Source organism: Haliotis asinina, chromosome 13 (genome assembly GCF_037392515.1).
Source record: "Haliotis asinina isolate JCU_RB_2024 chromosome 13, JCU_Hal_asi_v2, whole genome shotgun sequence".
NCBI classification, from domain to species: Eukaryota; Metazoa; Mollusca; class Gastropoda; order Lepetellida; family Haliotidae; genus Haliotis; species Haliotis asinina.
Window position 1 is genome coordinate 9,351,534 of NC_090292.1, and position 25,257 is coordinate 9,376,790.

General features: G+C 42.5%; 1 protein-coding gene across 1 annotated transcript; it reads right to left on the minus strand.

Moving 5' to 3' along the window:
- Window positions 1-1,471: 1,471 nt before the first annotated feature.
- Window positions 1,472-24,665, minus strand: LOC137260192 (uncharacterized). Its single transcript, XM_067797890.1, has 11 exons — window positions 24,613-24,665; window positions 21,155-22,145; window positions 18,488-18,751; window positions 13,033-16,053; window positions 11,103-11,957; window positions 10,050-10,637; window positions 8,739-9,263; window positions 6,949-7,233; window positions 5,318-5,677; window positions 4,308-4,673; window positions 1,472-2,952 (listed from the first exon to the last, which is right to left on the minus strand). Exons 1-11 carry the CDS (start codon window positions 24,640-24,642, stop codon window positions 2,528-2,530), a joined length of 7,710 nt encoding a protein of 2,569 aa, XP_067653991.1. The 5' UTR covers window positions 24,643-24,665; the 3' UTR covers window positions 1,472-2,527.
- Between the last annotated feature and the right edge of the window lie 592 nt (window positions 24,666-25,257).

Genomic DNA, 25,257 nt, shown 5'->3' on the forward strand with positions numbered 1-25,257 from the left:
GATTGTTCAGGACTGTAGCCTCAAAGGTGTTAAAATACTGCAAAAGTAATGTCCTTCTGAGAGAGTAGGTAAGTCTCAAAATGTTCACAGTAGCTTTCATTTATGGCTTGATTTGCTCCAAATTGCTAACAGCTGAATGGATGGTGTAAAACCAGCTCGATACCATGGTCTTATGGATTCCATGTTCCCTAGTATGGTGATCTACCTTCAGTTGGTGGCAATCTATGGCCTGCAGACACAGACACATGATGTGGCATGTGGCATAACTGTATTGTCATTTATGCTTAAAATATTTGAGATTTAATTTGGCATACTTCAGTTTAGTTTCAAATGTATAGAACTGATAATCTAGCTGTTTTACTGTCCTTTGCAGATAGATAAGCGCATTCTCTATTTCTTTTTATTCCTTTATAAATTAACAACTTTCCTAGTCACGACATGGCTGAAGTGTTTTGCCATGTGACTTTACTCACTCACTCATTGCTAGGTATTCACCAAGGTGGGAAGAGAAAAAATTGCCACTTACCGTAGATATTATCCTAGCTTATAAACACGTGTGCATGTTTATGTAATCATAAACGCCAGACACTAGTGACATAAAATTTGAGTAATGTTTAAATCGCTTTTCTTGTTGCTCATGAGACTGAACCGCAATGGATCAGTGGTTCTGCTTAGAAGTACATTTTTATGTCTCGTCAATTATGACTTCTGCAGGTTTCTTTGAAACCACTGTTGACTTTAATGGTGCAGCCTCTGACTTGGCTTCGTGAACATACCTGCACAATCACTTTCATATATTAAATGACTGTCTCGACATTTTGTTATTTATCACTTGAAGTAGTTTGTAACACGAAAACATCAGACATACAGTTTTGTGTAATGTTTGTAAAGCTTTTGATGTGGCTCATGGGGCTGAACAGTAATTGATCGTCACAACAATTCGCAGTCTATTTATCTCTATGTTCAGTAGCCTACAGAGACGTCGCCCAGCTCCACCGGTAGGACATGCAACATCTTCGTCTTTGGCCCAAACTAATAACAGGGCCTATCGTGTAGAATCCCTCACCAGCAGTAAACGTGTCAGCTACAGAATCACTGTGACCCCCTCCACATTCCAGAAACTCTTGTCGCCATGGAACTAGCCACAGAATGTCCATATTGCTGACAGCCAGCAAGGTTTACCCGCAACCGTTCGTCTCCGATAGTCCACGTGTAAGATATGAGGACGTGGGCGACAAGTATTCAGATTACAAAGGGGCAGGGTTCAGAGCACGAGCTTTGACATGAACCTTAGAAAGTAATATAGTTTTGATATACATAGTGTAACATAGTGTAAGAAAACCCCTAACAGCCATGCACGGCTGATACAAATATAGTCTGCACCACGTGTACACCATGCCCACAAACGTATCGTTGTTGAAAGCGTTCGCTCGTTACGTCCTTTGTCTAAGTAAACAAAACACATGACATCTTCGGTCAACACATTTATTAAAGATCATCAAAACTGTGTCTCATGGTATATGGAACATGGTACAAACTATGTGATATTTACATTACTATTGAACTTCGCATCTCCCATTTTCTTCATATTTAATGCTGCATTCCCTTAGCTAATTTACGGTAGCTCTGATTGTTTCCGTGGTATGGTGAATTTCATTTTGACCTCCGACCATTATGCCATTCAAACAACAGGCGAAATGAGCTGATGTAATAAATTAATCTGTTAGGGACTTTGCATTATTTATGGCCAGGGGTCATGATTTGAAGGGGGTCAACGATTTTGTTCTGGGGAGATGTTGTGTGTGTGTGGGCGTGCGTGTGTGGTCAGTTTTGTACACACATGCACTGGGGCAGTGGGAGCATCAATTTAGTACATAGGAATAGTAAAAAAGATGCTTGAAAAATATGGGAAGGGAGGGTTGCCATTGAATTCCAACAATCTATGCATGCCTTGCGGGCGTCACTCAATTTGTGCATACATTTTAGGGGGGGTGGGGGGTGAGGGATGGGGGTCTTTTATGTTGCATATGCTTCTCCATATGAAACGTCATCATCCCCTACCTCCGCCCACCCCACAGCCATACATTAGGAATCCCCCATGGAGTGACAGTGTGCAGTTAAAATGGCGACTCCACGCATCACAGTGTATCGCATTCTGCTCATATTTGCCTCACCTTTGGGCGATGTGTTCATTTCATATCTTTAACGGTACTCTTGATGGCTGTTTCAAAATAAGATTTTGAAAACATTATAACTGAATTTGAAGGGTTTGTCAAGTGCAACATTACAACCATACTTCACTTTGCTGTGTATAATTTGGACATGTGAAGTAGTGATTAATGATTTTGGAGAAGGGAGCTGGTTTAACATATGTTATACTTGGGATTATACTGTTTAGTAAAGTACGGGTTCTAGTACTTTTGTTGGATATATACACGATATACATGTTGGAGCAGGTTCTTGATAAGCAGTATATACACCGTAACATTCTGCTGGGGCTGCCACTTTGCCCGAGACTGGTATCCCTTTAACGTGCCCACAGCAACACCCCTCCGTATACTGAATTTAGTAATAAATGCAAGTCGTCTGGAGTTGTACTGCGAATAGCAAACCAGATCTCGTCCCCTGCGTTGAGTTCCGTCACAGAGTTAATAACGGCCGTGTCATACCAACTGTTGGCCGACGTGAAAGCTATAGCTCCTGCAATAATTGGTCCTCGCTTGTGAAGGTGAAGGTCAAAACGTGACTCCTCGCCATACTTCATGACGTTCGCCCAGAATAGGTATGTACCGGCTACGGGCGCTGTGAATCGCCCCGTTGTGGTATCGTAACCTTTACCGGTGTTGTAGGCCACTGTGTCGAACTTCAGCGTGGTGCTGCTAGATTGTTCGATCTGCGGGAGCTGATAACGAAGATTCCGAACTTGGAATTTTATATCCGGTCTCGGGGTAGCTGTTTAGAAGAAGAATGAGTGAATGGATTAGGTTTGGGGACGGTTTTCACACTCATGCAAAAACAAAACCACATCATATTTGGTGTGGAGTATCAGAATAGGCTAATACCGGGAGATTTTATATGATGGCGACATAGCGGATGAATCTCTCTGAGAGCGGCTAAATGGACATCAATTGGTTATAACCATGGATGATACCGTTAGGACCCTATGGCCATATTGACCGGTCAAGGGTAAGTTAACACAACTGACCTGATGATACCGTTAGGACCCTATGGCCATATTGACCGGTCAAGGGTAAGTTAACACAACTGACCTGATGATACCGTTAGGATCCTATGGCAATACTGACCGGTCAAGGGTAAGTCAACACAACTGACCTTGACTCGAACGTCAGCACGTTACTGTACACTAGCTATTATAGTACACGTGGCTCCGACATACATGTAAATATACGATGTTAGTTATAAACCGTAATCATACCCAAACACTTCTTAACATTGGATGAATTTCACTGAGAATCTTTTCGAAAAAAAACAACATTAAGCTGTATGTCTGTTATACCAGACACCTTGCGGGTACAGCAATAAAAAACAGTGATCTTGGACAAAGTACTGTTACTCTGTGTCCCAGTTCACTCAGTTGTGACTGGGTACCACGTTAGGATGAAAAAGCTACAATAAATTCGCTGCGCCTAGAGCAGCGAGTTGTATACTCCCAGGGGAGTTGAGATTGATAAGATATATCTTTGAAATTGACATCCGATGATCGAGTGAAAAAATACCACTATTTGCGTGGAAATGTTCGCTATATTAATATCCTGTGATAATGCTTATAAAAACCACCAGATTAACCAAAAGCAATAATACAATATGCCGTATAACAGCGCCATTCCTTAACGATAAGAGAATCGTATGTGGGAAAACACATGGACAGCTTTCGAAATTAACCTCGGTTCTTACGTCCTGAACACCACTCGGACCCACAGGATTTGTTCTTTTTGAAACTAGTCTGTCTCACAGTCGCTTAATCACATTCCTTTCCCTACTTCCAAGCACTCTCGGCAATGCTAAAACCGAATTTCTTGTCTCCCTGGGGCTTCATTTAAATGTATATGGTTTTGTGTGTTAATATCAAAATAATATGTATACAGAGACATTTGTCCATTTCAAAACGTTCGTAGTCTTAAGAATTTTTAACTTTGTTCGTTGCTAATGTGTTAAAAATGGGCCTAAGTATCTGCAGTCTTTCAGGGTTAAGGGCAAACACTGTACACGGATGTCATTTCGAAGGTAATATCTGAATTTGATTTTTTCCGACACTTAGATTTATGATAGCTCATAGATATACTCACGCATTTTTTCTGTTAAAGTTTTTATTCCGTGAGCGTTGGTGCTGACGTTTGACGCTACCGACGTCAGGTTTCCGGCCATGACGGAGATATTAGACGCCATGTCGAGAACTTCCAAAGAGGTGGTTCGAAGCTTATTGTCAGTCGTGTTCATTCGGCCCTCAATGCCTGACAGCTCGGAGTCAACGTTCTCAAATTTCAAAGCTGACCTATTGACGCTGGATTCAATGGCCAAAATATTGGTTTGTAGAAAGCTGATTTCTTTGGCCCTGGCTCCAACGGCTGTTTGGGTCTCATTCACAGAGACGTGCAGATTCCTAAGGTCAGATTCCATTGTTCCGATGTTCTTTGTCATGGTGTTCCAGCGTTCTGGAAGATTAATGGTAGATTAGAGAGTGGGTGAGTATAGATTTATGCCGCAGTCAGCAATACTCACGTCGTATGGCGCCGGTCTGCAAATAATTGAGTCTGAAGCAGACAATACAGCATTTCACAGCAAGGACATACGATCTACCTAATGGTGATACGTGACATGTGTCAACCAAGTTAGTGAGCCTGACCACCTGATCTCGTTAGTCGTCTCTTACGACTCATGACATGCTAAAGATCAATTCTAATCCGAAAAGTCGCTGGTAATGGTTGATTTATGTCTGTAATCACGTTTTCAGTTCTGTTCTGTTCACGTAAGGGTTAGTGGGGTAGCCTAGTGGCTAAAGCGTTCCGGGTTCGACTCCCACATGAGCACTATGTGTAAAGGTTGTTTTTGGTGTCCGCCGCCGCGATATCTCTGGAATATTGGTAAAAGCGGCTTAAAACCATACTCACTCAATCCCGAAAGAATTTCGAATCAGAGATTACAAGAAACTGCCTGAACTACTTGCCTAACTCAGTGGCCAATCATAGTGTCTGCAGCAAATGGGGTGGTGCAGAGGATATCACCAGGAGTGAGTGAGTGAGTGAGTGAGTGCAGATGTTTCCTGTTTCAAAAGCACTGATAAACAATCATCGCTTACTTGAATACCGCGTCCTGAAATTGTTGAGAATGCGAGACGTCTTTAATACAGTAGGTGTGATAGAACTAACGTTCCGCCGAAGGACTGCAAGGTTCGACTGAACAGACTCAATATCCTCAAAGTTTGTTTTCACATCTGATGACGTCTTCTCGACGGTTTGTCGAACAGCCTCCAGTTCGATTCGAAACGCCCCTGTGTCCTTAGTAGCTCGGTCGCTGTCTGCTTTTATCAGTCCGAATTGGGCGCTCAGACGTCCGAGGCTGTAGTCGACGTCAGATGCCGTACTGTTGATCTTTATTAACGTCTGAGCTACGTCGTCCTTCAGTGATGCGAGATCTTTCGACATGTTGTTCCATTGGTCTGCAATATGAATGACAAGGCATCACAATAGATGCACATGGTGCAAGAATGAGTGAGTGAGTTGCGTTTTACGCCGCACTCAGCAATATTACAGCTATATGGCGGCGGTCTGGCAATAACCGAGTCTGGAGCAGACAATCCAGTGATCAACAACATGAGCATCGATCTGCGCAAATGGGAACCGATAAACATGTCTCAACCAAGTCAGCGAGTCTGACCATCCGATCCCGTTAGTCGCCTCTGACGACACGCATAGTCGCCTTTCATGGCAAGCATGGGTTGCTGAAGGCCTAATGTACCTGCTGGAAGAGGTATGGTCAATATTTTGAGGTCATGACGTGCTCTAGAATGTGACATATAAACTACTACTACGATTATAGTTTTACACCGCTTTTTTAAATTTTCCAGCTATATCATGACGGGGGATGCCGGAAATGAGCTTCACACATTGCACCATTTTGGGGGGAATCGAACCAGGGTCTTCGTGACGAACAAACGTTTTGACCATAAAGTTACCAGTTTAGTGAGCTCAAGGAGCGAAAACCTGCATGCGTTAAAGGCATTGCCAACTTCTATTTGTCATAAAACTATGATATGATGATATACGTCATAAAAATATGATTTGGGGGAATCGAACCCATTTATGCTTGAACCCTAGGCTACACCCCTGAACCCTTTCCTATATACATAACACAATCACCGCCATGGATTATCCAAGATTATTTCATGACATAATGGTGTGTTAAAGGCAAAACTGTTCTGAAATATCTTATTGTCTGTTATCACTGAAAATCAGCGATAATACCATGAATTCGCAGGGTGAGAATGTCCAGTAGGTCCCACTTTAGAATTGCTAGAATGACATTGATGCCATTCATGTGGGTGGTGGTAGGGCAGCCTTGTTTATTGCAAACTAGGGTTCGAATCCCCGCATTGGTACAATGTCAAAGTCGATTTCTGCTGATCATCGCTCAAACATTAAAATTATGCTACATATAATTATTTACATAAAGCTCCAAACACAATATCAGTCCAAAACTATGCGGGTATCCTTCTTTACATCAACCTTCCCTTTTAAATGTGTTTTTAAGGGTTCCATATATAGAAAACTGGATCGAATTTAATATGTACACATGTCCAGAGAGGAATCTTCCAGTGATATATTCAGCATCAATCACTGGATTGTGTGGTCCATTTACAGACCGATGTCATGTTGCTGGGGTGTTGTTGAACGCGCCGTAAAACAACCACCAAGCTAAGCTACGTCTTACGGTTCATATCAGCTCTAACAGTCAGAATAAGCTGCGTGTTAGCCGCTATGTTGGTGCCAGTCACGTTCATATTCTGACGAAGGGAAGACAACTCTGACTGGACTGTTTCCACGTCCTCAGCTGCTTGGGTGTAGTTTGTCCTCAAGTCGCCCAGGTCGGCCATCAAAGAGCTTATGTTACCGGCGTTAGCCTTGACCAGTGTATCGGTGACATTTGCTTTCTTATGGAGACCGGTCAGTTGAAGTTGTAAGGTGTTTAACCCTTTTGTGAGACCCTTCCATTTTCCTGAAAAAAAAAATATATATGTAGCATTGCAGAATTGAGTGGTGATATCATTCTCGTTTGACCACATGTTCATGATACAAGCGTACTCTACATTCGCAACTACTCGTGTCATTCCGGCAAGCCGGATGGCGTCTCGTACCCATCTCGTGGCCATGTTTACGACTGGGTCCGGTCTAAGCGCAAACGGACATGGAGATAAAAATTGTCTAGTATTGTAAATTGTAAGATAACTCTGAATTTCCAAACATGACTCTAACAATATCCTACATCCCGATGACATAACAACAATACCGTCAGTACTTTTACATATATCTTTTAGTGTTGATAGTTGTTCATCCATAAGCTCAAAGTTTATGTTTAAATTGTGCTTGGTATAGTTTAGCGAAGTTTCAAAGGTCATGGTTTGAAATGCGTTTTACTATGCGCGATTTGGTTGGTTTGGCACGATTCTTGGCAATGATGGCGTACGAGAGGGGTACGAGTCGCCTTGTAGGTCACGGAAAGAGACGAGTAGTTACGAGAGGGGTACGAGTCTTCTTGTAGGTCACGGAAAGAGACAAGTAGTTACGAGAGGGGCACGAGTCGCCTTCTAGGTCACGGAAAGAGACGAGTAGTTACGAGTGGGGGTACTCTAATGACTTTATATGTTTTAAAGATTCATAGAACTTTGTCTTGCGATCACTGAATGCGATCGTAAAATATCACATTATCGATAACTTCCAAAATACAGTACGATATCCGGTTTTCAGCCTGAAACCCCAGCTAGGCGGTTTTATCCACTTGGCTGCGAAGGATCGCTGTGAGATTGTTTGTCAGCATGAATCGTGTGCCATCACAAGAAGGGTAGTGCCGGCAGCGCACAAATCGTATATCATCACAAGAAGAATAGTGCGGGCAGAGCACGTGCTGAGCACGGGTAGCTCATGCGGATTGCGCGTGCAAGGTAAGGTGTCGGATGCCGGTCTCATCCTAGTTGATTTCAACAGTAAATACCAAACATTAAAATTATATCTAAAACATATCTTCAGTCGATTTGTAAGTTTGATAAACCATTAACCGTCGGGATTTTAACTCTCATGAAAACTCTCTGGCATTTTTTTAATCAAACATACATATTCATTTAAAAAGATGCAGTCCACTTTATAAGTTCGGCGTTATGAGAGTTACTCTGTGCAGCTGGGATAAGATGCATATGACACGGACTGACCACGTCCGCCAGCGTCTTCCTCCGGGAGTGGTGGGAATAGCCTTGTGGTTGAACAGTCTGCTGGTCACGCCGTTGACCCGGATTCGATTCATCACATGGCTGGGTGTGTAAAGCCATTTATGTCCCCGCCGTGATATTGCCGGAATATTGCTAAAAGTGGCGTAAAACCATACTCAGTAACTTGTTGTCCGCTACTCACGACACGCATGGCTTGCTGCAAATTCTAACCTGCACCTCAGGATGCTCAAACCGTGTGCGTGCTAGGTTTATGCAGGCTACCAGAGCTTCTTTTTCTTACCTGTAAACTCTGATTTAACGGCGTTAATTCTCTTAGTATTGGAATCAATCTCCGAGGCAGTTTCTCTCACACTCGACTGCGTGCTCTTCAATTCTGCTATAATTTCTTCCACATCAACTGAAGATTTATCGACAAGTTTCCTAATGACATTGACCTCGGAACCAACACGTTTGATGTCATAAATGTTAGTCTGGACTTCTCGAGCTGTCTCATTGAAACTCGATGCGAGGTTCCTAATACGTGAGTTCAGTGTCCTCCCAGTCTGTATCGTTCTGTTGATGCTAGCTCCGTGAACGCGAAGTTCCGACTCAACGGACTGAAGTTCATCCCTGTTTGCTTGAACAAGTATACCAGTTCTGTTAAGTCTTTCAGTCAGAGATAATACTTCTGTGTCTATTTTATCAGTATGTGATACTGTGACATTGAGTCGTGTTTGTATTTGGTGTAGATGCGAGTTTATTTGGCCTATATCCTCAGTATTGGCCTGCGTGCTCCAGCTTGTAGCGTTCAGAAGCAGGGTCACACCTGAAGAGAAAAAGTAAACTGCGTTAAGTAATCATCATGGACTTGAGACGTGTGTGTGTGAGTCAGTGTGAGAGTTGAGGTTTAGCAATATTCCACCATATTGACGTCGGAGGATACTTAATGCTTAGTGTTTGACGATGCATCCGGTACTTTCTCAATGTTATTAGTGGGTTCTGGACCAGACAATCCGGTGATTGACATGATAATTGATGTAGGCAATTAGGATACGATGACATGCATCAAACCAAGGCAGCAAAACCTTCATGCTCCCATCGGCATTCTCAAACCTTACCCTTACCCACACAGTCAAACCCTTCCCTTACCAACACAGTCTAATCCTCCCCATCACCACAGTCACACTCTTCCCCTACCAACACAGTCAAACTCTTCACCTACCAATACAGTCAAACTCTTCCCTTACCCACACAGTCTAATCCTCCCATACCAACACAGTCAAACTCTTCCCCTACCAACACAGTCAAACTCGTACCCTACCAACACAGTTAGCCCCTTCCCGTACTCACACAGTGAAACCCTCCCTTACCCACACTGTCAAACCCTTCCCTTACCCACACAATCAAATCATCCATTTATCAACACAGTCAGTCCCTTTCCTTACTCACACACTATCCTTACCCATGAAGTCAAAATTTGATTTCCCAATCCACACCTTCAGAACCCTCTCAGAGACTCGAGCTACCATCTTATCCCTGACCACACACCTCTTTTCCCACCCACACAGTCAAAGCCTTCCCGCCACTCAGACACTCAAGCCAAAGAACGTACCTTCGACATTCGACTTTATGGAGTTGATTCCCAGAGCGTTGACATTGATGTCTGCCGCGTTCTTTTTCACTCTTTGCTGGAGTCTGGAAACTCGTGATTTCACCGCACTAGCAGCTTCCTCGCTGCTGTTAATCTTCTCTCCCATCACCTTCAAGTCCGAGACAAGGCCCTGCACTTTCAACCTCGTCGCCTCACCAGTGGTGAAGGTTTTGTCCAGCAAAGTCTGACTTGTATTTACCTTAGATGTTAAGTCCATGATGTCTTTCCTCAAGGTGTACGTATCACTGCTTGTTGCATGGAAACGTTTCTCCATTGTCATCATCTCCGATCCCAGTTTACGGACAGAGTCCCTGTTACTTTCCACTGACCCCGTGGTATTTTCTAAATTGTGTTGGAGCCTTGTAAGATCCAACTTAATTTCCACTGTGTCGTTCAATAATCCATAAATTCGTCCCTTCACTACGACCTGGTCGGACATCAGATCTTTAATACTTTCTGAGTTTTCTCTGGTGTTTACGTCTGATTGGTTGAGATGGGTAAAAATGGAGGACACGTCTTTTGTTACAGATGCGATGTCTCTTGTTGTACCTGCACGACGGAAGACAGATGTCAGTACATCATTTGGTGGACAGGTCTAGGCTCGAATCTGGCAAGTCAGTGGGGCGCAACACGACAATTGCTAAACCTTCGACAAATTCACTCGCGTTCAAACAAATATTAAAGCCCATTTCTGGTGTTCAGTGTCGTGATATTGGCGAAATATTGCTAGAAGCGGCGTAAAACCTCACTCACTCATTCATTCACTCACTCACTCCTGCTAGTGTTCCGATTAACTAAAATAACCGATGATTTTTTGCAGTGACCTAACGACCAAGCAATCGATTGCATTTGCTCATAATCGAACACAAACGATTTGGAAACTATCGGTGTAGTCTTTCAAACACTTGACGATGGAACATATCTCAAAAGTTGTTAGGGCCTGACAACTCACTCACTCACTACCCCTCCCTACCCCCTCAAACAAAATAGCAGCTGATATCTATATGTACTGACCTGACAGTGTAGATTTTAGAGATTTTATGTCCACTTCGTTCGACACTGAAGTTGCCTGAACACTAATCAGACCTGAATATAGTGTTGAGATATTTAACTGGGCAGTGCGGATATCCTGGGTATGCACGTCAATATCAGATCCCATCTGCTCAAGCTGTGACTGTATATGTGATACGTCTGATTTTATCTTCTCCCCGTCAAGGATCGTGGTGTTGACACCATCGTCAACACGAACCAGTTCCAACTTCAGTGTAGCGACATCTTCACTGGTTGTTCTGATTTGACGGTGGGTCCTGTTCACTGTCTGGCGAAGTTCCGACACATCGGCTCTTGTCTCTTCAGCATCGAGTCTAGTTCTGCGCAGCTTAGTCCTCGTGGCAAGGACTTTATCATTAAGAAGGGTGACATCCTGCCTGGCAGCTCGTACATCCGACACCGTTGTATTCAGTGCCACCTGTATCGTTGCTAACTCCCCCACGACGTCTTCACTGATTCTGTTCATAGCACTAACGTTTGATGCTACACGTGTTATGTCCGTCTGCAAATTTACAATGTCCAATTCGAACTGTTTTAACTGGGACGTGGATCTGTTCACATCTGATCTCAGTTGGAACACATCCTGCTGTACGTCCGAGGTACTCTGGGCTGTGTTATTGATGTCTCTCTTTAGCATCAGAAGTTTGGACTCCAGCTGTGAGATCCCCCCTGTATTGTGTGCCACAGATGAGGCTGTCTTGTTCAGGCTACGACGAAGTGCTGACATCTCGAAGGCTAACTCCTCGGAACTGATAGCTGTGTTATTTGAAAAGTCAGCTTTGAAGGACATTAATTCCTCTGTGACGTCTTTCAATTTGTCTGTAAATAAATAGTGGACAATGTGTTAGAATTTGATGGTTTAACCAAAATTCCTAAAACACCAGCCCAGCGGAACACACGATGTGAACTTCAAACATTGCGTCCAATTGTATAGCTGAAAGTAGGGCTTTCGTTTGAAAAATAATTAAGTTTTCCTCAGTGCTACCAACCATATAAACAAAACTGAATGTTTCTCTGCTTTACAAAATACATACCTGTATTTTCTTCAAAGAAGGTGGAATTATATGACAGCAAAATGTCAGATGGTGACATGTATTCAAAATAAACTAATTACAGCTTGAAACGTCTCCACTGACTTGTGGATCAAAATATACCTTTATTCAACATTCATACCACAGGCATACGTAATAAGGACACGTATTCGGACACGTATTCGGCAGTTCGGCAGACCTAATGTAAACAGTATTTTAGTTGTAATACAACGTGTTAGTGTGGACCGCACGCTTATGACGTCACCCTAGCCAGCTTTAAGCGTATTCTTAAAGAAATCAAACTAAACCTGTCAATACAAATTTGACAAGAGGAAACAAAGTTTTACTAACGTTGTATCTAACAAAGTGAGACACACTGTTATTTGTTTTTTGAGTAAATCATACCGATGGAACACATATCTTAAGCATTAGTACTATGCATGCAATCATACATTACCTGTATCAGATTAGCATCTATTTATACATTTCATGACAATTACAAGATATCTAAAGTTAATCAGATTCCATCTTGAAAATCGCTGGGTATCATTCTTATAGAGATTGTGTTTTCGGTCATTGCTTACAAGCAGGGGCAGTGGTGTACCTGAAGATTAAAGCGTTCACTGGTCACGCTGAAGACCCGAGCTCTCCCATTCAAATGGAAACAATATGTGAAGCCAATTTCTGGTGTTTCCCGCCACGATATCTCTGAAATGTTCCTAAAAGCGGCGTAAAATCACACATTCACTCGCTCAATTAAAAGCAAATGTTTCTGTGGATTTAATTCCCTGAATATGGCCCTATTCGCTAATCCTTAAGAATGTAGTCATAAGCAAATAAATGAAATGAATGTAGGCACTCACCCTCCAAGTCTCTCTCCAACTTGGCCTGTGCCCTACTCAGAGTAATGTTGACTCTTCCAAGGTCAGATTTCACCTCTAGCTGATTCATAACCGTTTCGTTCACTCTTTGCCCACTTACTAATAATGCAGATCTTAACGATTGTATGTCTTTGCCGTTTGCCTGTATGTTGCTGTTCGATGTATTGACGTCCGTACTGAGAATTAAAATCTTGTTCCCCAAACCATCTGTTCTTCTTCTAAGCTTAGTAAATCTTGTCTGGACTTGCTCTTTGAAGGTTCTAAGTTCATCATTTGTGGTGTTAACAGTTAACCGTAAAGCTGACATATCAGTCATCACTTCATCCAAATTCAGAATTGATGAGTTCAACCTCCCTTGCATTAATTCAGAATCTCGCTGCAGACTTAATATCCTTTCTGTATTCTCAGTAGCTGTTGAATCAGTTCTGTTGAGTATCACACTAAGCTTTGGTAGCTGTGACTTAACGTGTGCCGCATCCGAACGTGTCCTATGTAGGTCTGTCCTGAATACACTAAGGTCGTTCTGGAGACTCTGAACACTGTCTCTCCCTGTTTGCAAACCCGTCTGGAGGGACACACGTAAGTCAGTGACTTCGGCCTCTAGGTCCTCCATGTCCATGTCAGTCCTGTTCACGCGTGCCCGTAACGTAAGAAGGTCTGTGTGTAAACTGTGTAGACTCTGGCGATTATGCATTATGGCAGTTCCCCTCTGTTTGAACTTTTGACGCAGAGCTGAGAAATCTGACCTCAAGTCATCCGTTTTTAAAACTGTCTCATTGACTGTTTCATGAAGCGCTGACAGATCCGCCCGGACGTTCCTCGTGTCTGAGGTTGACGTATTTACAATCTCTTGAAGAGCTGTTAATTCTGATCGGAAGTCCTTATTGTCTGAGACGGTTTTGTTAACAGTCCGTCCAAGCTTTGATAATTCTGTCTGGAAGTCCATATCTCTGGAGACAGTTTTGTTAACTGTCGCTCGAAGATTTGACAGTTCTGACTGGAAATCTTTATTGTTGGATGCAGACTTGTTAACTGTCTGTTGAAGGGATGACAGTTCTGATCGGAAGTCCTTATTGTCTGAGACGGTTTCGTTAACAGTCCGTCCAAGCTTTGATAATTCTGTCTGGAGGTCCATATCTCTGGAGACAGTTTTGTTAACTGTCGCTCGAAGATTTGACAGTTCTGACTGGAAATCTTTATTGTTGGATACAGACTTGTTAACTGTCTGTTGAAGGGATGACAGTTCTGATCGGAAGTCCTTATTGTCTGAGACGGTTTCGTTAACAGTCCGTCCAAGCTTTGATAATTCTGTCTGGAAGTCCATATCTCTGGAGACAGTTTTGTTAACTGTCGCTCGAAGATTTGACAGTTCTGACTGGAAATCTTTATTGTTGGATGCAGACTTGTTAACTGTCTGTTGAAGGGATGACAGTTCTGATCGGAAGTCCTTATTGTCTGAGACGGTTTTGTTAACAGTCCGTCCAAGCTTTGATAATTCTGTCTGGAGGTCCATATCTCTGGAGACAGTTTTGTTAACTGTCGCTCGAAGATTTGACAGTTCTGACTGGAAATCTTTATTGTTGGATACAGACTTGTTAACTGTCTGTTGAAGGGATGACAGTTCTGATCGGAAGTCCTTATTGTCTGAGACGGTTTTGTTAACAGTCCGTCCAAGCTTTGATAATTCTGTCTGGAAGTCCATATCTCTGGAGACAGTTTTGTTAACTGTCGCTCGAAGATTTGACAGTTCTGACTGGAAATCTTTATTGTTGGATACAGACTTGTTAACTGTCTGTTGAAGGGATGACAGCTCTGATCGAAAGTCCTTATTGTCTGAGACGGTTCTGTTGACAGTCTGTCGAAGCTTTGATAGTTTTGACTGGAACTCCTTATTTCTTGAGACTGTTTTGCTAACTGTCAGTTGAATGGAGGATAATTTTGCTTGGAAATCCTTACTGTTTAAGACAGTTCTGTTAACTGTTCCACGAAGATTTGACAGTTCTGATCGGAACTCCTTATTGTTTGAAACAGTTCTGTTAACTGTCGCTCGAAGATTTGACAGTTCTGATCTGAAATCCTTATTGTATGAGACAGTTCTGTTAACTGTTGCTCGAAGATCTGACAGTTCTGATTGGAAATCCTTAGTGTTTGAGACAGTTCTGTTAACTGTTGCTCGAAGATTTGACAGTTCTGATCGGAAATCCGTATTGTCTATTACGGATTTGCTTACAGTCCGTCGAAGGGATGATAATTCTGCTCGGAAATCCTTATTTTCTGATACAGACTTCTTAACAGTCTGTTGGATGGATGATAATTCCGATCTGAAATCTTCATCGTTTGATGCTGTTCTGCTGACAGTCTGACGAAGTGAAGATAATTCTAACCTTAAATCCTTATTATCTGAGACAGTTTCGATGACTGTCTCTCGAAGTTTTGAAAGCTTAGACCGTAAGTTGTTAGATTTCTTATCTGTTATAGTTAAATCCTGACGTAGAGTTCTCAGTCCTGACTGGAAGGTATCTGTAGTGACGAATGTTCTATTAACATCACTGCGGAGATCTGATAATTCTAACCTTATGTCCTCAGCCTCAGATTCTGATCTGTTTATGTCATGACGAAGCGTGGAAAGTTGTAACAAAACACCATTGATATTTGAAGTTGTTGTATTCACAGATTGCTGCACTTTCATCAAGTCTGTTCTCATATCAGAGGTGTTTGACATACTCTGGTTCACAATCTGCCACAATAATGACACTCGCGACAAGGCTTTCTCGCCGTCCTGGGCTGATTTGTTAACAATCTGATGCAGGGACACGATGTGTGAGTTGACAATGGCGGATGTCCTATTGGCGGTGGTCCTCATGTCCTCCAAGCGGTTGTTGATCTTCTCTACGTCTTCCTGCATTGTTCGCACGTCAGACCCGGCTTTGTCCACACTCAGTGATATTGACGAGAGTATAGACTTTACAGAATTCACGTCTCCATCAACACGGGACCAGTTTTCTGAAACGTGAATTCATTAAATTCATTTCTAAATTTCTAAATGATGTAAAAGGAACCCAATATAAGTTAATGATTATATAACTCGTCCATCCATCCATTCATCCATCCATCCATCCATCCACCCATCCATGCATACAGACACACTTAGAAACACATGCATACATGCATGCATGCACACATGCATGCATACATACATACATACATACACACACACATACATACATACATACATACATACATACATACACACACATTCGCGCCTGTTTTCTTTATTTTACAATGGATTTGGGGCTCTGTTTAACTTATATGCGAGTGTAATACATCGGTATTGAAGAGTTGTGAAAAAAGGTCTCACTGATCCTAAAAATTTGCATGTTTCTACCCTTTACCTGTTTGAACTGGGCCTGTCAAATGGCAAAGCATGTAATGTACGTCACGATTATGATATCAAAGTAAACAAACTGTATCCAAACTTAACTTGCATGATGATTATAAACATTTATGGTCCTATCACGATATCAACATTTAGTGTTCAATCCATAACAAATTTGAACTGATATGGTGAAATTGTTTGCAGAAAGAAATGTACGTTACTGAACTGTACGCTACTAGTACATTGGGATTTTGTATTCTAACACTGTCCTGCTCAATGAGACATTTGCATACGTCACTATTTTGACCCACCCCGTGCCACCACCCTTGGTGGCAGAACTATGAATGAACATCTTCAATATCACTCAAAATATGATCAAATAATGAGTGAAACCTTCATACCAATATGTTTCTTTGTCTAACAGAATGCTAGGGAAACACAGAAACCCTTTTGTTCATATTATCCATTCCTCCGGGGTCAGTTTACTTCTGTATCTTGGTTCTGGCTGATTGTGGACAATGCTTGAAGAACGATATACGAATGTAAACTGATAGAGAAATATACGGAACACTTGGTAACGTACTTTTCACCAGAAGATCGAGTTATTCATGGATAGATAACCTAGCAATATCATGTGCTTTTCCTTGTAACCTTAACTGAGTGTCAAACGGATTGGTCTTTATATACATATGAGACTTAAGCAGTGAGCTCCTTCCTCAGAAGACGGTAGTCACTCAAGCATAAAATCCCAGCAACGCCGCAAACTACAGTGAAATCAATTGTGTCGTTCCCAGGCTGGGAAATGTGTCGTTCCCTGCTGGGAAATGTATCGTTCCCAGGCTGGGAAATGTGTCGTTCCCTGGCTGGGAAATGTGGCGTTCCCTGGCTGCTACCCTGACCTCACATTGTTAACACTGACATTTTCTGTCCGATGATCTGATGCGTCCAGCAATATGTTACAGAACGCAGTGTTAAGCATGTACCTATCATCTCGGACTGTCGGACACTGGGACGACTTGCTCGAAGTGCATATTCCAATGACACATTTTTCATTCAGATTGTCAGTATGGAAATGCACCTGCCACTTAATGTCAATGATTTGCACGTGCTAGTCGCTCTATCCATGGAAAGTGGAGGACAATACACATGCATTGATATCTTCTTTTCACAGTTGATGACTGTTCAGTTACCTGCTTGAAATCGCAGATAACAATAGGACGGGTTTTGATACTTGCTGAAAGGGGTCACGCCGTAGACCTCTTAGAACCTCGGCAGGCTACTGTCCGTTTTAACGTGAGTCACAGTGCTAGTTCTAGACTGAAGCGGAGATTTCAAGCCAATGGGTCCGTGGAATATGCACTTCGAGCAAGTCGTCCCAGTGTCCGACAGTCCGAGATGATAGGTACATTTCAACGTCCTGATGTGTTTTTCCATATTACTAAGACAGTGTTACGAGAGTGTAGTTTCTGTAAATTATATCATTAATTAAGTAATAATTATTATTGGGTAACGAGGTTTAGTGCTTTTAGTGATAATTATTATGCTTTCTCCAAAATTATTGGAAATGTGACTTCTCAGCATTATATTTTGCTGGTTCTGATCGGATTTCTTACATCTTTTGTCACGGCAGTTTTTAACAGTAAGAAAGGTTTGTAAAACATGCAGTTAATTCAAAATAGAACAAAGATTCCAACAGTTAAGAAATAGTTCTACCAATAGCTTGACCCTTCACTAATGACGCCGAGTATTTAGTACAACTCTGAAACGATTGACTGATTGCAGTTTCGTCATTGATTTGTTTGTTGTTCATTCAGTTTTAATCCATCTGTATTGAACAGCACAAGGATAGGAACTCTGTCTTTTTGTCAAAATTATTAATAGAAGACATAAACATGAACGCTTACTTTTACGAGATTTCATTTCTTTGAACTTACGTTTCTGTTGCTCTTCAGTATATATGACGGCCACCTGCATCTAATCGACGCTGAGCCAGACAATCTGATATTTAAGCGTTGCAACGACCGCGGAAATATTCATCATCTAAATTTAGTTAAGGCTCACCTGTCATTTGAAACTTCATTGCCGCGATCTCCTGCGTGTTTGCCTGCAGATCGCCTTTTGCTCGGGTCATGTTGGTTTGGAGACCAGCTACTGAAGATTGTAGTGTCCTTGCCTCTGCTGCTACGTCACGTGTGTTCCATTTCACCTCGTCCAGCTCGGACCGAATCCCCCGTATCTCTTGATGCAGCCCTGTGCCTGTTTCATTGAAGATGGTGAGGATATTCCCTATGCCCACCTTCACCGAGTTGACATCAGACACCATTTCTGGAAAAAATAGTACTTATCAATATGTATACAAGCAGGGATAATCTAAAGTTTTCTAATCTGTCATCAAACGTTTGGACTCACTTACTTCATTCCGTTTTAAGATACTCTTTACACATGAACGGATATACTGTAAACGAAATTTATAAGGTTGAAAGGATTATCGGTATGAGTTCATTTAACAATCGCAAACTGAGTGAAAATTGGTTAATTCTGAACAAAACACTAAAACGCAGCTCTTCGCAATTTTTCACATGCTTTTCAGCAATTTGTTGCATTGTCCACGTCTAATTCCGCATAAGGTTGCAGCTGGTCCTCGAAGTTAGTGGATGGTTCAATGGAACCATATTTACGCATACATATCATATAGTGAGTGCTTTAAACGAATCTGAAATTCTGATGGACAGTATATATGTTTCATAGGCGCTTTGGAGGAACCTGGAATTTGGAGCTGGTGGGGCAATTCTGCTTAGTGTTTTCGCATACTGGTGGGATTTGATTGCATCAGGTGTATACATGATAGTTGCGTTGGTGGAAGTTTGGTTTTAACAGGCAGTTGAAGATACAAGTCGACTGTTTCCGTATTTGGCCTGATTATTATATTTTGTCCTTGAATTTGGTACATGCGCCACATATGACTATGGGACGATATATGTCTCCAATCGAATGTGGTCAGGCGGTGAAGGTGTACGGGAATCGAACCCTGGTCTTCGGCATGACGAGCGAACGCTTTACCACTAGGCTATCCTCCTGTTAATCTAGACCCATGAAGATCTACCCGGGGTAGAATAGATCATCGGCAACCCATGCTTGTCATAGAAGGCGACTGTGCTTGTCGTAAGAGGTGACTAACGGGATCGGGTGGTCACTCGCTGACTTGCTTGACACAGGTCAGCGATTCCCATTTGTGCAGATCGATGGTCATGTTGTTGATCTCTGGTTTGTCTGTTCCAGATTCGATTATTTACAGACCGTCTCCATATAGCTAGAATATTGCTGAATGTGACTCAACTCTCTCACTTTTAATCCATTTCATAATGAACGAGTGAGTATGTTTTTTCACCGCTTTTAGCAATATAACTCAACAATATTACAGTATTTGGAAATGAGAATTTCGTTTATTATAATGTATGAACCTTTTACATGCTAATAAATGTATGAAATTCTGAAAACCTGATTTATCAACAGATTGCTAAACCAATAATTATAAAGCGACCCGTGAAGATCCGGGATTAGACAATGCTCAAAGCACTGACAAGTTACAATTCGATGCTCGGGGTAGATCGATGCTCATGTTGTTGATCTTTGGATTGTCTGATACAGACTCAATTATTTAAAGACCGCAGCCATACAACTGGAATACTGCTGAGTGTGGCGTAAAACTAAACTCACTCACTCACTCGCTCACGCATGGCGCAAAACTCACTCATGTATATTGCACTAGTCATAGGACTTATACCACCGGGGACCCATTCTGTGCTAGGTAAACAAAGTCAATTTTGAACAAAAGCACTTGCCAAAGGTGTGACAAAGTATGTGCTACAGTGCTTCTACCCAGGACAGGAGTCCCCCAATGCTCGGGAGTCGAGCTGTCGAGCACGGTCACACCCACCCAAGGACTCTCCGTGAACAGCGTTGCTTCACTTCATCTGGATTGTGACCTAACCTTTATACACCATATACACCTTTAACCACCATATTTACTGTAATGGGTAAAGCGATCAAAGTGGGCAGACACGTACTCCTTTTATAATGATTCACTGTATGAATAAAATGAAGATATGTATATTCAGTTAATACCCCGATTATGTCAACAGCTGACACAGAACCGGACACGCAGATTCAGAGACAACAGTTAGCAGTCCAAGGTCCTTGGCGGGTCAGCTTCCTGTCTTAAATGTAACAGAGTGACCGGATGGTCATTGGAGCTTGCGGTAAAGTGGGACTGAGTATACGGGTCTTTAAACACAGTGCTCAGCAGCCAGACAATGATTCTCTTACAGCTGGATGAGGTATTCATTGTGATAGAACCGACTGACCTATATCACTTGTTTCAATGCTTCTGGAGAGCTGACGAAGCTAATATCCCAAAGTCAATTCACCATGATGTCCTGCGATCCATGAGTGAGTGAATGAGTTTAGTTTTATGCCGCTTTTATCAATATTGCAGCAACATCACAGCCGGGGACACCAAAAATGGGCTTCAGACATTGTACCCGTGACGAGAATGGAACCCGGGTATTCGGCGTGACGAGCGGACGCTTTAACATTAGGGAAGCTGTGTGATACATGTTAGCTTTGAGCTAAAATAATTAAAGACATTTTGTAAAATAAATATTAATAAAAAAAGTGCTGCAAATATACAAGATAGATGAAACAATTGATATATACTTTCCTACTTACTGGTCAAGTGAGACTTTATGGAATCGATGTCCTTTGAATTTGCCGTGACATCTAACACTATTCCTGTGGAATTAAGAATGCTGTTCGACAGATCCAAAGTATCCTTCCCTTCAACAGAGCTTGAGTTACCACTTTCCTTCAGTTCCATAATTTCTGAATCCATTCTTTGTATCAGCTGCCGGTGTTCCGTCACGTTGGCAATTGTGGCGTCATTAACACGACTGAAGTTCGCAATTTGAGATCGCATTTTCCTCATGCCAATTTCAGCACCATCTATGCTTGTCTTCAGGATATGCCATTCCAGCTTCAGCCAGTTGAGACTCTCCGTGTTGGCGGTCAGATTGGAGGAGGCTTTGCTCATATTATAATTCAATATGGACAACGCTGATTTAATGTCCTCCGTGTCAATACTGGTCCTGTTGATCATCTTTCCCATTTTCGCCATCTCCTCTCTCACTCTTTCCAAATCTCCGCCATTGTTCCTGGAAACCGATGATCTCCTCAGCATCCGGCGTACCTTGTTATCAGTTGCGAGTAATCTCCCCCTGAATTTGCTAATCTCGATTATGTTTCCTTTAACGTGACCTTCAAGCAAGGTCAACCCGCGCTCCAGTCTATTGACCTTCTCTACGATGGCGTTATCAATGTATTTGCTGAGTGATCCTGACTGTATGAGGTCATTGATTCTGTCTTCAAGCGATGACGTCATCCAGGAATCCATTCGCGTGTGCATGTCCTTTTTGAGCCGCTGTTCCATTTGCCTAGACTCTGCATTCAGCTGTTCATTTACCCTATATTCTATAGTGTCTAGATCAGCGTCAATCTTATCCTTCACACGCGTTTCAAAGTCTGTTAGGTACACCTTTAAGTCACCGTATGTGAATATGTTTTGGTATTCATAGTCAGAATAATCTTCATAAGCCCCGTGGACATAGGTTATAATAGGCAGAAAGAAACAAATGGCCAGGGTACAGGACATATGTAGACACATCTGGAACACAACACAAGTTATGTTAGGTCAAAATACATAATAATGTTCTTCAAGGACATTTATAACGCGCTTATATCAAGCAGTTCTACATGTTCAAAGCGGTTTAACATTGTCATCGGCTCCTAATTGCGCAGATCGATGCTCATGTTGTTGATCACTGGATTGTCTGGTCCAACCTCGATTATTTACAGATATATAGCAGGAATATTGCCGAGTGCGGCGTAAAACTAAACTCACTCACTCACAGATATCATTGCTGAGTGAACGGAGCCAATTTTGAACAAACTCGCTTTTCTAAGGTGAGACCATATGTGTCCCGTATGTTTAGTTGTGGGGCAGGTTGTGTGACACTCGGGAGTCACGATGCCGTTTCTTAACTTACCCTGTGACCTGGGCGCTATTAACACGACCACACACCACCATGCACACATATATGTATATACGAGTAATCGGAACACTACCAGGAGTGAGTGAGTGAGTGAGTGAGTGAGTGCGTGAGTGAGTGAGTGAGTGAGTGAGTGAGTGAGTGAGTGAGTGAGTGAGTGAGTGAGTGAGTGAGTGAGTGAGTGCGTGCGTGAGTGCGTGCGTGAGTGAGTGAGTGAGTGAGTGCGTGAGTGAGTGAGTGAGTGAGTGAGTGAGTGAGTGAGTGAGTGAGTGAGTGAGTGAGTGAGCGAGCGAGCGAGTCCGCTCTTATCAATATTCTAGCAATGTCACAGCGGGCTGTTCTCGTACGAACTAATTACAATCATATATCTTTCTCTTTTTTCGGTATAGCCTCGGGTATAAAGCGTTTGCTCGTCACGCTGAAGATCCAGGATCGATTCCCTACATGGGTACAACGTGTCCGTCGCCGTGATGTTGCTGGAATGTTGCTAAAGGCGGAGTAAGTTTAACGCTGACATCGCACATCACAGTATACTGAATCCATGTACTGAAGCCGAACGCTTGTATATCACTTGCTGCCCTTCGGAGTGAGTGAGTGATAGTTTGTGTTACATTCCTGCAATATAACGGCGGGGAAAACCAGAAATAGGCTTCACACAATCTGCCCATGTGAGGATTATAACCCGGCCTGATGGGCGAGCACCCTAAGCAGTAGGCCACCACACCAAAATCGCTATGAGGGTATCTAACCAGCAATTCTTTGCGCTCCATCAACTACACCATGATGGCTATCTTAACGTCCTTGACAGAACATCAAGACATTTTCAACAAAATTTTCATTTTTATGTATTTTAAAGATGTTTTTAATTTTAGTGTCTATCCCTCCTTCAGGTGGAAGTGGCAGCGGGGTAGCGTAGTGGTTAACGCGTTCGCTCGTCACGCCGAAGACCCGGGTTCGATTCCCCACATGGGTACAATGTGTGAGGCCCATTTTCTGGTGTCCCCAGCCGTGATATCGGTGGAATATTGCTAAAAGCGGCGTAAAACCAAACTCACTCACTCACTCCTTCAGGTTTATTTTTACGCCGGACTCAGCAATATTTCAGATCTATGACGTCGGTCTGTAAGTTATCAAGTTCGGACTAGATACTGCAGTGATCAATAGCATGAGCTTCGATCTATGCAATTGGGATACGATGACATGTGTCAACTAAGTCAGCGAACCTGACCACCCGATCCTGTTAGTCGTTTCCTACTGACTGTATTTATGCTTGGATCTTCAAGGGTTTAAAAGACATTTTCAATGAAGTGCTCATGTTCATGAATCATTGAAGGTGTTTCTTTAGTTTCCGCCGTTATCGAGGTGGGTGTGGAGTGAATGAGTTTAGTCTTTTATCGTACTCGGGAGGGAGACTGTACAAACAGCGATGGGAAGAAATTGGGTGTTAATAACATAGATATGGTCAAGTGTAATTATTTATCGGACTTATCTCTGACATGATTCTATCATATCAGCAGTTTAACGTCGTACACGACCAGGACAAGTTGCGCCCTGTCTATCTCTTAAGTTTGGACCAGATAATCCAGTGACTGACACCTTGAACGCTATCAGGATACGATGACCTGCATCGCCAGGTAAACGGGGCCAACGAACTCATCAGTCGCCTGTTTCTTTAAGTAGCGGTTGCTGAAGTCTTAAACATAGCACATTATGTAATTGTCGAGTTCATGAAAAGACATCCACAGCGAGTCGTTATTTTTAGCAACACTAGTAAGGTTCAGCTCCATCAACGAATGTTTGAAACATGCGTTAAAAGGCTAGGTCTTACAACATGCAGTGGCGTAAGTACCTTTAAAATGAAAAGCCCGGGATTACATATCATGGTGTCCGAAAAGGCTGGGAAAGCCCGTGATACTATCTAAATATATAGCTTTGCAGTCTATGGGGTTTACACGAAAAAAATGGCTTGCTACCCACCAGACATCCGCGTTGAGCATAACGTATGACAGTGTGGTTGCAGTTCACATTCGTGATTCACCAAATTAATAGGCAAGTAGTATAATCTAACAAATATATACTAACCTTGTTTGTTGCACGAGTTACATATTCCATACCGTGTATTGTCCTACATCTAGACTGCTAACATGCGTGCTTGGCACAACCCACCATTCAGAGATCAGGACGATAAGACACTCGTGACCATTCTACTTACTTCAAGAATCAACTTCCGACAAATCTCAACCTGGATAGTTTGCTACCGCTTGTACAAGTGTCCAGGGATACAGAGATGGCCTCTTGTGTTGAAAGCCATTCGTGGCTTTTTTGTTTTTGTTTTGTTTATTGTTTAACGCCGCACACAGCAATATACCGGCTATATGACTGCAGTCTGTAAACAGTCGAGTCTAGACCAGACAATCCAGTGATCAACATTAGGAGTATTGATCTACAAAATCGGGATACGATGACACGTGTCAGCCAACACTGATCACATGATCCCGTTCGTCACCTCTTACGACATACATGGGTTGCTGCAGACCAGTTCTATTCCAGATGTTAACGGATGTTAACGGATGTTCAGTTTTGTCTTTGTCGGAGCATACACACTCAACGATTCAGCTGTAGTTCTTTGTTGTGTGACGTCGTACTCCACAGTGATTACTATGAACACTGTGTCTCCAGGTAAACACTCGAGTCTGATACAGGCACACTGGTGACTTGTGTCGTGAG

What these genes read in the sequence shown, in the direction of transcription:
- LOC137260192 (XM_067797890.1), bottom strand. Translation starts at nt 24,642, where the DNA reads ATGGAATATGTAACTCGTGCAACAAACAAG. An exon ending in TGTTAGAGCTGATATGAACC is followed by an intron (nt 5,678 to 6,948) that starts GTAAGACGTAGC and finishes TTCATATTGCAG; the next exon opens with ACCAATGGAACAACATGTCG. An exon ending in AACTTTAACAGAAAAAATGC is followed by an intron (nt 2,953 to 4,307) that starts GTGAGTATATCT and finishes TCTTCTAAACAG; the next exon opens with CTACCCCGAGACCGGATATA.